This window comes from Leptonychotes weddellii, chromosome 4 (assembly GCF_054177405.1).
Source record: "Leptonychotes weddellii isolate Sample4059 chromosome 4, ASM5417740v2, whole genome shotgun sequence".
In the NCBI taxonomy this organism is placed as follows: domain Eukaryota; kingdom Metazoa; phylum Chordata; class Mammalia; order Carnivora; family Phocidae; genus Leptonychotes; species Leptonychotes weddellii.
In genome coordinates, this window is record NC_138372.1 from 45,416,760 (window position 1) to 45,432,954 (window position 16,195).

At 36.9% G+C, this 16,195-nt stretch overlaps 1 protein-coding gene across 17 annotated transcripts in view; it reads left to right on the top strand.

The window, feature by feature from the left end:
• Positions 1-16,195, top strand: part of NFIA (nuclear factor I A) — a 368,371-nt gene that overhangs the window by 13,019 nt on the left and 339,157 nt on the right. The window contains exon 3 of one of the 17 annotated variants that reach the window (XM_081816996.1): positions 1-16,195. This exon is cut by the window's right edge and continues 15,842 nt beyond it. The exons of the other annotated variants lie outside the window; for them this stretch is intronic. Within the exon in view, the coding sequence (XP_081673122.1) occupies positions 1-59 (59 nt within the window). The 3' untranslated portion in view covers positions 60-16,195. 17 annotated transcript variants of the gene reach the window in all.

Here is a 16,195-nt window from a genome sequence, read left to right on the forward strand (position 1 = left end):
GTACCTCGACGGGGAATACCGGTTCCGTTTTTGTCGGTTGTGAGCAGCACCCGTTCTGAGTTTTTGGTGAAAATATTTCCCTTCGAGTTAAAGAGCTGCAGCCTTCCGAGCTAAGGCCATCACGTGTCTTCTCTTTCGTCGCCGACCGTCTGTCCCTTGCTGTTGCTTCAGATCGCGGAGCTAACACGGGGTTGCTGGTGGTTTCAGTACCCGCAGGATTGTGTTGGTAGAACGACAGGTAGAAGGTTGCTTCGGAGAGCTGGCATCCTTACTGCTTGTGAAAGAGTTACTGACGGCAACACGGATCAGGCTGCCTTTCGGTTTGGTTTTCCTGCCGTATCCCAGAATGCCTCGCAAGGCCGCCGGCTTTCACAGACTGCCGCAATGGCCGCTCTGTGCTGTGCTCGCGACGGGACGGTTGCGAAAGCAAATAGTAAGGGCCTTTTGTCCGAGAATACTTCAAATTTGATTTCAGAGATCTAGAGACCTGTTATTTGTGGAAGGGAAGCTAGTTGCCAATACAAATATGAGGTAGATTGGTCAACTTAAATACAACTGATTTGACAAGCATCTGTTAGAATACTGAAGATTTGTAAACACTAAACAATGTTTTTACCTCCTTAAAAGTTTTGAGAACTTGCCAGTATTGGCAGGAGGCAGAGACTCTGAAACGTGCTTCAAGAAACATGCCAAAACCATTGTGGCCTTTTCACCTATCGTGGATTCCTCCCCCCGCCCCTTTTACAGTGTTGTAATTTTTTTTCCCTCCAAAATGCCGTTTTCCCTTCTAGATAGCCCCCCAAATGAGACTTCTTTTTTCCCCCCTTCTAAAAATGTGTACAATAATTACTGCTTCATGCCTCGGCCTTTTCTTTGCTAGGAGGTTGAAATCTTGGGACACACATGTAAATACTGGAGGCTAGTGCAGAATCAATCGTTTTTTAAAAGTGCAGGTGATTTATTCAAAGACTTATTGAGATGCTAAAATACAATACCTAAACTACATTCCAATTTTTTTTTCCCCCTCTAAATCCAGTGGCGTTAGAACGGTGTGTATTTTGTGGCTGATAAACAGTAACAAGTGTAATGATATTGGAGTGATTCCATAAGCCTGAGAATTTTGTCTCGTTAAAAATATAAAAGAGTAAAACCATTTTATGCCCTTAATTTGGTCTTTATTTGAGTCGTCCTTCCATAGGTATCGTATGACAACTTGAAGATATTATGGAATTGTGGCAAATGGTTTTCTTTGTGGGCGTGTAACAGTAAAGCTAATTTATGACCAGTCTTTACCAGATGATCTGTATCAGAATCTACAATATACCCGGCACGTGGCAAGGTCACAATTTAAGTTGTTAAGGTCATAACCTTAGCCACCAGGCATTTGACCTTTTAGATAAAGTTAACCTTTGTTCATTAGTAGGCACTCAACCGAGAACTTTCTGGAGAGTTTTTTTTTTTTTTTTAAACTGCGTCTGTATAACTTCTGGTAATGTAATCAGATTCTAGAAAGATTCTCAGTTGAGTTAAATTTTGTAAGAGGTTAGACTTAAAAAGAGGTTAGACTTTTTAAGGACTCATCTCTTGGATAGAGGTAAGTTGCTGTATGTACACCACAGAATGACAGAGTCACAATTTATTTTTGATAGTTATTACCTGCTGTGAGGTGGATTGAAACTCTGAGGCAGCTGTGTGGAGACATTGAGAAAGTAAAATTAAATAAATAGAATTAAATTTAAATCAACTAAGTAAAGCCTTTGTTAATTTTCCAGTGGTGTCAGGCCCAAAAGTTAAATTGCCATGAGCATCTTCACTTTTTGCAGATGAGGAATTTTCTAAGATTGGAAGTTTTTTTAGTGGCCTTAAAATTTGCTTTGAAAGACTAATAAATGACCAAAATTTGTCAGGTAATGACTGTCATTGTTAATTAGCCTAGTGGCAGAGTGAATTGAATTTGTCCTAATGGTAGCATGAGGAGTGTTAGTTGTAAGGTAGAGAGGGATCATTTTTGCAAAGTAATGTTTTAGTACAGTAGCTACTGGTTGCTTCCACGCTACCCCTGTTACCACCTTTCCTTAGTTTTGCTTGGACCAGGAATAGTAACGGTCCTGCCACTCACCGGAAGAACTGTTTGCGGTGCTTTGGAAGTCTCGTACCTGTCCTGGAAACCTGTACAGCCAGTCTTACTGATGACCCCATTACTTGAACCATATTGTTCATTTAATTATGCTGTTGTGAATGCTCATTTTCAATTATTTACATCCTGCTAGTTTTGCTCTGATATGCCACGTATTATTCCATTTCAACAAAGAGAGAGATACTCCCATTCAGGTGAATTTTAGTTTTATTTTGGCTTCGTGATTGCCATTCCTTCATATAGTAATAGAGAAAGCCGTGATATGCAGATAGACCAGATGGTCATGTTGACAGATTGAGAATTCACTTCCTACTGCTTCAGAGCAGGTGTAAGATTAGGAGTGTCTGTGTATGAGCGCGTGTGTGCTTCGTGTGCTTGTGTGTGCACATTCAGGCTGCACACAGAGGGCTGTTGAGAGCAGTGCAAATGATTTGTTTTTTAAAAAAGCTGGTACTTTAAATACAGTATAACTATATGCATGAGGTTATCAGTGCATACAGAATAGTTATTGTAAAAAATACTAAATGAAAATGTTAAATTGTGATAGCTTATAATTTTATGCTGAATGAGTTATGGTAATTTCTTAATTTGGGGGTAACTTACCATGTTAGTTTACGGCAGTATTGCATATCTAAAATATGTTCAAGATATTTTGTTAGCAGGCGTACATGTGTATGTGTATTTATGCTCAAGTTTAAGGCTATACGTTATGTAATTAAACTTTTTCAGTACCTTAATAAACTCTTTAATAGAAAGTTATGCAGTTAGTTCCTGTGATTTATAATAATAAGCCGTATTTAGAAAAAGAAGGTGTAAGACTAATGTACAGTGATGTTTAAAATTAAAAGAGTAAGTGCCACCCTATCTCAAATTCTTACTTCAACCTTAAACTGAACTCAGGGTGGATTTTGTGGCTGACTAATCCATTCTAAATCATTGGTGTATGCACAGTTCTAAAAAATTTCATTTATCTTTCTATTTATCTTTTAATTCTTCAAAGGAAATAGCATTAACAGTCAACAGACTTGAGATAAATATGGCTTTTGTATCCTTGACGGTTTTTGGCTAACTTGAGGGTAGTAACAAGATCCTTTATCTAGAAGGTAGTAACAGTATCCTTTATCTAGAGTGTAGTGAAAAAGATGGAAATTCAAAGGCAGAGAGGGTATTGGAATAGGGAGGAAGTGTTGTTCTGGAGTAAACTCATGAACGGAGGTCAGCTCATTTATGGCTAAGAGGTGTGAGTGTTGGTAAGAAATTTCTCAATGCTGCTGGCTTAGATTTGCCTTGTCTTCTTTTCCACCCAGTGATGAATAGCATTAATTTAAACCTATTTAGGGCTAGTGTGGGAGAAACCACAGCCTTTGTTGTGGTCACTGCTGTACACAGTAGGACTGGGTGTTTCACTTGGTTAAGGCCTCAAGCTGCTTCCAGAGGATGCAGAATGGCCTGTCAGTTTTTTAAAACTTGCACAGAAGCAGCAACAATTCTAATTGCTCGCAAATGTTAGTATAGATTATTGAGAGCAATTTTGAGGTTAGAAGAAAAAACATGAAATACAGATTGAATTCACTGAATGTGCAAAACTCCGGTTTATTACCATTTCAGCAATCATTTCCCTGTTGTTATTTTGAGGTTAGGTCTTGTTTTTAAATACGTTATAAACTGTAAATCCTTGGGAGGTGGGGTAAGGGGAAGGAAGAAGTCAGGTGGAGGAGGAAGAGAATGAATGAACTGGCATTCTTTGTTAAGAGAAACATAAAACCGTGAATTTAATCGCAAATGGAGATGCTCTCAAAAGTGTTTTGGTTTAAGTAATGACTGTAAAAGGATCCTGAGCAGCAAGATATCAAGTGGAGAATTTTATAATCCATCTCCCCACATTTTTTTTGCATAGTTTGTTTCAGACTAAGAGACTATTTGGGGCTTTTGGAGTTTCTATTAAAATTTTTAGAAAGGAAAAGTTTTGCAAAAATTCTTTCTGATCGTTTAAGGGTCCAGCCAGTAAGGGATACTGTGGCATACATAAACTTGGAAAAGGAGTTATTGAGATGTTTGCTATTATTACCATTTTGCTTTTTAAGGTGATAACTTATGGTATCATCAAAATTTTGACTGTTGCTTAGGCAACTGTAAGATACAAATTATTGATCCAAACTTTAGCGTCCCTGTGAACTTGCAGGATTCTCCAGTTGCTGCTAAGACAGAAATGACTTTTACCTTCGGTTTTTCCCAAAATATTAGAGAACAGTGCTTTCATGTTTTGCTATGATCATTTCACAGTGTAAAAGTATATTTTCTCTAACAGAATTAGCCCTCCTGTTAATGTTCTAGTTAAATAAACATGGCTTATGAGGCAAAGAAATAAGTCCACAAATGACAAATTGCAGCAACTCCGTAGAGAGGATGCTTTTGCCGTTCTGTTTGTCAAAGAAACCAAATAAGATAAAATTGAGAGAAAGAAGTTCTTTTTATTTTGTTATGTATTTTGGCGAGCGTTGGTCTTCTTTCGTAAGATATTGCTAATCCCAAATGCAGACATGATCAGGATGATCATAATAGCTAGAGATTGAAGTGGAATAATTTTAGTGTTCTTTGAGACCTTTAGACTTATTTCTCTTCATGGCTTTTGCATGCTTTCCTAGTGGTAAATATTTTGGACCTCAATCAATTGAAAGTAGAGAAAGGGAGACAGAAGACAGGAAGGCAGGAAGGCAGATAACTTTTATTGAGTTGTCTATTTTGCGGCAAGCCTTATACTAAGTTTTGCCATACATTGTAGCTTTCTCTCTCTCTTTCTTTCTTTCTTTTTTTTTAAATTCACAGTAATATTGCAAATAAGTAATGCACTCTCCATTTGTACAGGTGAAAATAAAGTCTCAGAGGGTCCAAGTGACTGGTGCACAGTAAGATTAAAGCCAGGCCTTCTGATTCCATACCCAGTGCTCTTCACCATATGGTTTAGATCCATTCTGTATCCCTCTCTATGTCCTGTTGTCTGGGGGTTGGATGTCATTTAAATGGTATCACACACCTACCTTGAATCAGAGGGAAAGAAAAAAAGTCAAAATCCTGACCCTTCCCATGGAGATATTTTACTGTGGAGTCCAGTAAAATAGGCACAGGATGAGGCCATACTTGGTTAGGGGAGGGAGAAAAGGTTCTTATGCTTTTGTCAGGGTTGGGGTCAAAAATCTGGAGTGACTTGTTCTTTCTTGTTCTTAGAATGTTGAAGTTTGGTGAATAGAAGCATTATTACACAGGTTTAAGAAATGTTTTTTCCTGTTTGTAAGATAGATGAATCGGTTCTGGATGCTTTGGGAAGCCACTGAGAATTAAAGCAAGCATTAGTTTAAAAATCAGAATTGCATGTAATATTTTACTAGATAAATTCTGTCCATATTTTCTTATGTGCACAAGAGGTATATTTCTAACTTCCCTTAATGATTAGATTGAAAATTTTAAAATTTGCTTTACTCCAAAAAGATCCTTTGATTATGGCCTTGTGTATAATTATTTAAAAGAAAGCAAAAATTGAGTCTTATTAGTTTAAAATTGTTTTTTAATTTAAAAGAGAAAGGAGAAAAATTGAAAATAAGAACAAGGTTTGTCTTAATCTCCTTAAATGTACTGATTTATTGATGGATTTATTTAATGCCCTTATTTTCATCTCTTTACGTTTAGGCAAGATTAGTTCTTAATGACTTCAGTGCAAAAATTCAAAGCCTCATTCAATGTGAATTTTATAACTGTAAATAGAAAAAAAAAAGGACCAGTAATTATAATTTGTACTATATTCATTTATGTATATTAAGTCTTCTAGGGTTTATTTAAAAAATAAGCTGCTGAACTGAACTTATATTGAATAAAATAGAACTGTAGCTTCCTTTTTAAGTTTCTTTTTTAGAAATGCTCATAAATCTAAAAGTTGTGGAGTATCAGTTATGCCAGCAAGGGAAAACTGAAGTATGTAAATAAAAGTGTAAACTGGAAATAAGAGGATTGGAATAAAAAAATAAGACTCACACCCATTGTTCCACACTGCCTACCTTTTGAGGTCTCTGATGAGTATTTATGGTGGTCCCAATAACCTATGAGTTTCCAAACGGAAATAATTTCCAGAGCATATATATTCATAAACATACTTTAATGGATATTTTTGAAATGCTCTATAGGTTAAAAACGTGACATGAAAGAAAAGTAACAATAAAACATATTTTAAAAAATGAATACTATTTAAAAATTTCTATGTATGCCTGTTTAGCATCTGCCATTATCAGGCTGTTGTCTTTGTTGCTATGGTTTGGGTGATTTTATTTCCTTTTGTAATTTTGCCAGCCCATGATTGGGTAGCGCAACATGTTCATGCTGTTGGGGAAGATGTATCTGTGGTGAGTTATATAGCTTGCTCTGAGTGGTAATTTTTGGTATGGAAAGATATTTGTCAGTGGATAATAGGAACTCTGTTGCTACAATATCAATTATCATTTAATTTTTAAAATTAGGGACATACTACTTACTGTGGGAAACTCAGAACTACCTCTTCTGTTATGTGTCTGCCTCTTCCCCTATTGAAAGCATTTAGAACTCTGCGTATTTTAATCTTAAAGGGATTATTTTAAACTCCTACATAAAGTGAATATTCTACATGCAGGATCCCATCATTGTCACTTTCAAATACTCCATTGCCTTTCAAAGGAGCTGACATTACAAGTCCTTAGGTTGACAAATTCTCATCAACTTTTGTGAAAAATTTGGCTGCAGAAGGAGTAAAGTCAAAAGAGGGCCATAGACAGATGGATTTCAGTGTTAAGATGACATCAAGCCCTTCTTCGTGGCATTTTTAAACATTCCAAATGAGTGAGGAATGGAGATGCTTAAAGAGCTCACTATAGAATGAGTAATTAAGATACTATGTATCTGCATGTAAACCTTCGTGGCATACTATTAAATAGAGCTGTATGGGCTCAGACATAATGGCAGATCAGCAGTGAAAATCATAAACATCTTTTATGCCAAATACAATTCATAAATAATATTAGACACTAAAAATGTTGTTGATAGAAAACAGTGTATACCTGAGAGAATATTTTTAGCATTAAGTAATTGGAAGTTAAAGAGTGGGTTACAGACGTTTAAGATCAAGCAAAGATTCTGGGTAAGAATTTGGCAAAAACTGGTTAGTATCTTTGTATGACCAGAGCAAGATTTTTGCATGGATGCATATTATAGAAAAAATTACTAGGTTACTAAAGTCTCTGATTGATTCATTTAGTCGGCTTTTCCTCCCCTTCTTTTAAATAGTAGAGGTTTTCTTTTGGAGAGTAGTTTCAAGTAACTTCTGAGAATGAAGTCTTTGTAACTTGATGCTGTTCAACAGCATAACTATTGTTGTATGTTCCTGTCAGGGAAAGATAGTCATTGCAATACTTTTATTGTATGGCCTCTTAATATGTGACAAGGACTTTTATTAAGAATTCTTTTTTCTGGGGCGCCTGGGTGGCTCAGTCGATGAGCGTCTGCCTTCGGCTCAGGTCATGATCCCGGGGTCCTGGGATCGAGCCCCACATCGGACTCCCTGTTCCGCGGGAAGCCTGCTTCTCCCTCTCCCACTCCCCCTGCTTGTGTTCCCTCTCTCACTGTGTCTCTCTCTGTCAAATAAAAAAAAAGAAAGAAAAAGAATTCTTTTTTCTTTTAAATGTACTTTTGAAAGTCTCTCCTCCTCCCCACCCAATCAAGAATTACAGTGGTTTTTAATAAGATTCAAATGAGTTTTTATTATTTTCTTGGTCTATTCACTGTATGGACAAAAGTCTTATTTTTAAAAAAAGGTTCTGGAATTCATGTACTTTAGATTTTCTGTAAAGTAAAGTAGGAATAGTAATTAACAGAAAAGTGCCATCTCATCGGGCCCAGGATGTATACAGCTCTTTAGAGAATGAGGATATTACAGCCTGAAATGTTAGGGTTGAAGAACTAATTGTTCTAAAGATATTTGCTCCTCATCTCAGAAAAGATGGCAAACATGCAAAATGGATAAATGTAATCCTTTGTACTTTTACCACCTACATTTTTAAACTATAGTGACTCTGATTTCTCTAGAAAGGTCAGAGGTTTCAGACAGAAAGCTTTGTAATTCTTCAAAGAGAGACATTTTCAATTTTGCTATATAAAGACTGATTATGTATAGCTTTTTACTTTATTTGCAGTTGAGCCTCAGAGGTTCTGGGGTGGGGGCAGTGCTGAGTAAGGGAAGCCCTGTCATGAGACAGCAGAATTGGATGGAAACAGATAGATTGGAGAGGAACATAGATTCACATTTAGAGATGCACATTTTTGGCCCTTTATTACCCATCCCCTTATTTGAAAGTCAAGACAGGGCGGCTGTAACAGTGCGTTTTGCTTTGTACTAGAGCATTCTGTGATAGACTCTTAAATATTTTGGGCACTTCAGGGAGTTTACATCTCTGGGTGCCATTTCTTAGGATTGGCTTTGTTGGTTTTCCTAAATTGTGGATATGGTTTTCTCTGGTTTTGCGTGGGTTTCTTTGTTTCTATTTTGTTTTCCTTTTGGACTTCTCCAAGTTTTGGAGAATTTTTCATGTTGGGTGGTGGGGGTGAGTAGAGATGGCGGACGACTTTTGTTGTGGGTTACTCCTGTTATTCAGGAAAGAGAGGCTCAGAGAGTGTTAGGAACTCACTCAAGGTCTTGCCAATAGTAAGTGGCAAAGCCAGGATTAAAGCCAGATCCATCAGAACCCAGACTTGTGTGGTTAACCTCTATAATATTTAAGTTGGCTTTTCAAATATATTATTTTATTAGCTCTTCATATAAACCTTAAACTTAGGTAGGGGAGCTTTTATAATTGCCTTTGTGCAGGTGAAGAATCAGAGAGGCTGTGTAACATGTCCGCAGGAGGATGGGTAGTTAGTGGTTAGGGCTTTTTATCTCCAAGGTGTTCCCCAAGATATTGGGCTTTCTGAGCTCTGCCCCTGAACTTATGGACGGGATAAAAGGTGTTTGCTTGGAAGTATGTAATAGCGCTGAAAGCCATGGGTTTCTCTGAAGTTTAAAAAGTAGTGAGCAGCTAGAGCTTTCTCTGGTTTGTTAATAGATTTCAGAGTTTCAAACCTTGAAGGAAACTGAGAGGAAACCTTCATTTTTACAAGATGAAGACACTAAGTGCCTGCATCCCAGGAGCTCTGAAGATAGAACGTTCTTATATAAAGTGGAGTGCAATTCTAGCCTGTTGTTATCATGTGCATCAAGGTGGATGCTTTTTGGTTGGTGTTGGCATAGAAAATCTACCTTGGTTGCCTTTGTTGACAGATTCCACCATGTCGTTGGCAACTGGGTTCAGCAAACATATTGTGAGCGCTTACTACCTGTTAGGCACCATGCTGAGTGCCAAGGATACAAAACTGAAGAAAATACTATGAGATGAGTTGATGCCATCTTGGATGAAATTTCTTCAGAAATTAAGATTTTTAAAATTTTATTTATTTATTTATTATTTATTTATTTATTTATTTATTTATTTAGAGGAGACGACAAGCAGACTCTGCACTGAGCGCGGAGCCTGACGTGGGACCCAGTCCCACGATCCTGAGATCACGACCTGAGCTGAAATCAAGAGTCAGAGGTTTAACCGACTGAGCCACCCAAGCGCCCCCAGAAATTAAGATTTTAAAGCGTTTGATGTTTTTGAATTAGGATCCTTACAAACTAATAGCCCATAGGAGGTTTTAAACATTCGTAGAGCCGGATCTCAGTATTGCATAAGGTCTTACTGTACCAGGTATATGTAGAGGGATTGTGTCATTTGATGGTACTTCTAGTAAGTGGTACGTGCTTTGTTTTCTTATGTCAAAAATACCTATGTAGGGCACCTGGGTGGCTCAGTCGTTAAGCGTCTGCCTTCGGCTCAGGTCATGATCCTAGAGTCCTGGGATCAAGCCCCGCATCGGGCTCCCTGTTTGGCAGGAAGCCTACTTCTCCTTCTCCCACTACCCCTGCTTGTGTTCCTGCTCTTGCTATCTCTCTGTCAAATAAATAAATAAAATCTTAAAAAAAAAAAAATACCTATGTAAATGGAAAGAAAGCCCAAGCAGATACAGGACAGGGCACAGGTGGTTTTATTATTTAATAGTTCACTGTGGCATGTTTTCTTTAAAGAAATCTGGTGGTGCACAAAAAAGTTCTATTTCTTGTTTAGAGGCCATCCTTCTAGTAATGCTGAAGTATAAAACAGAGTTATAGGAAAACTAAACAGCAGGAGAATGAGGGAGTGACAAACAGAAAGGAAGGGAAGGCCTTGGAGAGCAAGCCGTGGTGAATTCATTTGGCAGTTGGTAGTAGTTCCTAAAACACAGCCAAGTCTCTGTAGCATAGCCACTTAAATTCTCTGTTTTGCTCTGTCTCCGAAGAAAGTTAGCAATCTCGAGACTTTTACACTGAAGTGGATTTTAAGTTGTCTGAGGTCTCAAGCTGCTTTGTCTTTCTTTCTCCTGTGAAAAGAAAACAGATATGTATTACATTCAGACAGCACGGAAGAGGTCCTATATGCGCGAGTGTGTGTTAGTGTGTTAATGGGACAGCTGTGAGGGTCTTCTGGGAAAGTGTGTACAGATGGTGATAGGAAGGAGAAGAACTATCGCATGTCTGATAAATGAAACACGGACAACAACCCAAAAATCTGGTGGTCCCAAACAGTGTATAGCGGAGGTTCTTTGTTTTTTGTTTTTTTTTTCCTCTCTCTCTCTCCTATCTGCTTATTGTTTAATCTGAAAGTGAAATCTGTTTGTCCAGCCATTAATATGTGTGCTTTTCTTTGAATAGAGTGCAGAACAAATGATTTGTTCTGTAATTATTTTCAAAAGGCAGAAAATCTGTGTGTAACATTGGGAATGGCATGGGATTGTCATAGAAACTCACTCTGAACACTGTAAATAAAAATGGTTGGGGATTAGTCACAGTACCATGTGGGACATCATGAAACTGAAGACAGATTTCTTTGTTTTACAGTCAGGAAGAGAAGTGAGGCAAACTTGATAGAGTTCATGGGTTGTTAGCAGTTCAGTTCCTCTAGGGAGAACCCTAGAATCTGTTGTCTTCAGATTAAATAAGCCACCTGGATACAGACGTTAGAATTTACCTGATGATTTTAGCAATCACTGATGTTTCCTTTATTTTAAGAGTGTTTTATCTCCAAATAATGAAAGTTTAACAAGTTTGAAAATCTCTGTTTTTGCTACTAATCTTGAGAATCACCCCCACTCACTTCCTCCCCCACACCTTCTTTCCTTGTAATCTTGAATAGCGTTTTTACAGATCTAGCCTTATTCTGTTTTCTTTAATCTCCCTTTTTTTTTCCGTGTAATATGAATAAAACTGAACACATTAACCATCAGCAGACTTCATTAATGTTATATGTTTGAAATCATATATATTTAGGTTAGAATAATGAGTCTGCAATATAACACCCTTTTCTGTTTCTAAATCCATTATTTGGAAGGAAATTGTTTCAGGGTATTCTCATTGTCTAAGTCCAGCATCTGGAAAAGGGATTGTTTGTCTTTAAATTTGGACTGAATCCCCAATTGCAGATTCCCACCAGGGAGATGTTTCAATAAACTTTAATGTGTCAGCTTGGGATCCTTGAACTTGTAGAGGTAGGAGCTGACCTCTGAGAGGGGGCTTCAGGATGTGAGGGACTTAGTGTATGGAATGACTCGTGCTTCTGACGAGGCCCCTTTCACGATGCTGTGCGTTATCGAATGTTCCTATTTGTAATCAAGAGAGTAGCTGCAGTATTTAAATAAGGGTAAGGTGTCTTTAGACAAATGTGGGATAAAGTCAGTACATTACTTTTCTTTATTAACAGTGAATACAGCTGACCTTGACACTGGAGAGAGCACATGCAAGGACATAAATGAGAATTTTGGTGCATGGAATACACAAGGGCAGGCTGTCTTCCTGCCTGTTTCCCCTAAGGCTCTGGCCATGCTTTATATTGTAGTATGTGCGTATATATATTTTGTTTGTTCTTTTCCTTGTATTATTCCTTCTACTGAGACTGTCCTCATTCACCTTTAACTGGCGGACATTGCTTAGGCCCTCTTTTACCCCAGCATTGGGCTAAGGGCTCCTTCCCTGCCTTCCCATAGTGTCTTGTTAGCACTGTAGTATACTCACTATTAGCTCTTAATGTATCATAATAAAATGATCTGTCTTCCAAACTGGTCTGTGATTTCTTTATGAGCAGAGACTGGGTTGTATTTAGTTTTGTTTCCCCTGGAGAGGTATGTAGGGCCCAGCACCTAGTATGTATTCAATATCTTTCTTGATCTGGTGACTGAATGGAAAATCTGGGTTGAACAAAACCAAACAAAAAAAAATGTGAGACATTTTTAATATGAATTTAAAAACTAGGTAACATATAGCTTTTGTTCAACTCAGGAATACTGAATTTATGCCTTTTTTTTTTTTTTGGTTAGGATGATTTTCCTTCTCACATTATCATGTTAACCGACTTTTGTTTCTTCACCCAAATCCAAAGTTTAATGGTAACCTAAAGGAGTTATTGACATGTGAATAATCATAATTCTGAAAATAAAGGTTTTATGATGCTACTGTTTGTAGAAAATGTTCAGGTTATTTGTTTTCCCCTCTGAGATCTTGGTCTTGACTTTTATCTGGACTGTTTAGCTAGAAAAAGTGGTTTGGAGGTGATCAGGTAATATATCCATTGTTCCAGCTTCTTTGTGAAGAAATCATCTTTATACCAGCAGTCATTTATCAAGTACCTACTGTGTGCTAGGTGCCCTGCTCGGAGGGGAAATAAAGGATTCTAATTTCATGCTTGAATTTTTAAAGAGCATGATCTTGATTAAAAATGGACCCTCTTCCTCAGGATGGCACATTTCTTCTTTCTTCTTTTTTGGGGGGTGCTGAACCCCACAGTGTCTTGCTCTGCAGGGAAAGTGTGAATCATACTCTTACTTCTAGTGAGCATTTATTTGCCTGTTTGTCTGTCTGTCCTTACTAAATAGGTTACATTTTGACATGGTTACTTATCCTATGTTGGGAGAGGTCAAAGGAAGTAGGAGTAGAAAAGTTAATGATCAGAATTAAGGAGGTAAGCCCAATTACATATGGTGACTCCTAAATTCTCCTTCTAGCCTGTGCCGTACTCTCATTAAAACTGTTATACCAATTTCATTAGCTCCAAAATGCACCAGCATATGTAAATCTTCTTTGTTTAATTGGAGACCTATTGATTGTAGGGTAACGTAAGCCTCTCTAAGGGAAACAGAACCCAACTGAAGATAAGAGTTTCTTCCCCCGCAACACATACAGCATTCATGATTTTATTTCTCTAGGCATGTTCATTATCAAAACCATTCCACTGCAGATTTTCCCATAAAGTGTTTCCGTCTGGCCCCGTTTTCATATCTAAAAGCTCCTACTGGTTTCAGCAAAGGATAATGGAAGCATTTTGGCAGAATATACATTTCTTTCTTCCATTTTTTTTTACTAAAACATTAAAAATAATGAGAAACAAAAACTTATCATATGAAAATTAATTTGCCTGAAAAAGACTGAAAATAAATCTTCTCTTGTGCCTTCATAGAATGCTTTAAAAGGGACCCAAATCTGGCCATCTTCTTTAGGTGAGCAATCACCAAAAATATTCCAGTGGGGAATGAAAACTAGAATGTAATTTTTTTCACTTACATCCTAATTGGATCTCAAAGCTGCAGAGAGGGTAGTGTGGCAGCCTGCACTTTGCAAAGTGGTATAAAGTATGGGATTTTCCTAGTGTGCTTCCTGGGATTGGAACATCTTCTAACTGTTAAACTAATGAGAAAACTTGCATTTTCATATATATCTTCTTGCAATTCCATTCTTATTTCTGAAGATTCAGGTCAAGGGCAATGTATAGCTAGTTGCTCATAGTAAGAATCTTAGGAAGGAGAGATATCTGTTGAGATGTTATAGACGGTCATACAGTAATTCAGAAATTATCTTGAAATGACAAAGACACTACTCCAGACTGTATTGAAGACATAAATATCTATTTTTCCTCTCTTAGAATTATCCTAAAAATTATGTTTAATAATAAGAGCTTGAATTAGGAAGCACTCTAATTTTTCTCTCCCTTAGAGCATTATTGATTTCTAAAGGAGATATTTAATTAGTGAAATTATAGCATCTGGAAAAAATTGGTTATTTTCCAATTTTATTCTGTTGTTGATGCTATAGCAATGGATTCATGGCCTTTCTTGTATTCATCTTCTTTTGTTTGGTGTTGCTGGTTGAGCACTCTCTGGTTGTGAGGACTGTGTGCTTAGATGGCAAATAGGTGGAGAGATCTTGAGTTGTAGACAGTAACTTTATATCAGCTGCTATAATGCTTATCAGTGAAATTCTAACTTATTTAATTATTACTTAATTCTCTGGTTATATTTTTGTATCTGATGATCACCTTCATTCTGGCAAAGTATGGATGGAAAGACATCGCTATTTTGTTTTCTTAGTTCACCAGGGCTGGGAAGGCATTTTGAAGTAGAACATCTTTTAAAGAATAGTATAATCTATGCACCTATAAGAACAGATGTGGTTAAAGTCTGACCAGCCTCATGGTGAAAGAGGGAATGCCTCATTTCAATTAAATTCGTCTTTGAGTATTGCATGCCCCTCATGTTCAGTCAGGTTTTTAAAAATTTTCTCTTGGAGATGATTCATAGAAACTCAGTTCTTTAACTGAGTTATTTATAATTAAATATTATCATTGGAATGAAGCTTTGTACTCATCTATCATCCCCTCTCTGCCAAACCACAAAAATGCCACCTTGTTGATTTCTTCTCATATATATATGATAATATGATATGTGATATATGATATATGTTGTGTGTGTGTGTGTGTATTACTGCCCAGCTATCTACAATAGACCCAGATCATCCTTTCTTAGTACCTTCCCTGAAATAGAGGTTTCTTTGAAACCAAGTTATAATCAGGACATGTAATGCAATGTTAAAAGACTGAATGATACATTTTAAGTCAAACAGAAATGTGGATTATCTGCTGTTGGGATTTGTCCATACTGCAGTTACCTCCTTTATTGTAGCATCTTCCCTGTTGGTACAGGGAGCCGAGATTGGATTTAAAATACAAATTATTCACATCAAGTAAGAAAGAATGAAGATTTTCCCTGCTAATTTGATTATTCATACAGTTTTTTGGGGGAAAGGGGACAGCGTTATTAAAATAATTCAAAATGGAAATTCAGTTGTATTTCTTTTAAACCTTTTCAGGCTTATTGCTAAAAGGTTCTAAGATATTGTGAAAAACCCTTTTGTTTTATAAACATTACAGGTTTGATTTCATTATTTTCACCTTGTTTTTCAATGTAAGAATATACGTAAGATATCACATCATAATGGAGACCTGTGAATCTATCACCCCACCCGAGGAGAACATTACCAATACCTGCATTTATTTTTATGTTCCCTGAAAAATCATCCATTATCCTGAGTATTGTGTACTATTCCCCTCCTATAAGAGATGTTTCATCACTTATATGTGCACTAAATATATTGTTGTTTTGCTTGTTATTAAGTTTTATAAAAATTACATATACATACATATATACATAGATACACACATACATATGTGATTCTGGAAATTGCATTTTTAGTCAACATTATGTTTCTAGTCTTGCCACATGTACTGTAATTTATTCTTCTTTCTTGTATAATATGCTATTTTGTGGTCGATTGATGGCTATTTCTAGTTTCTTGCAACTAAAAGTGTTATGAATTGTAACATGTCTTGTGGAGCATGCGTGTAAGGGTTTCTTTAGGGTATGTGCCTAAGAGTGGAATTGTTGAATCACAGGGTGTGTCAGCGTTACATTTTATAAAAAGATACTGTTATTTTATTAAGTAGTTATACCTATTTACACTCTCCCTAGCAGTAGCACTGTACAGAAGATTCTGTTCTCTCCAGTTCTTGACATTGCCAGATTTTTACTTTTTGCCAGTATGGTGACCAT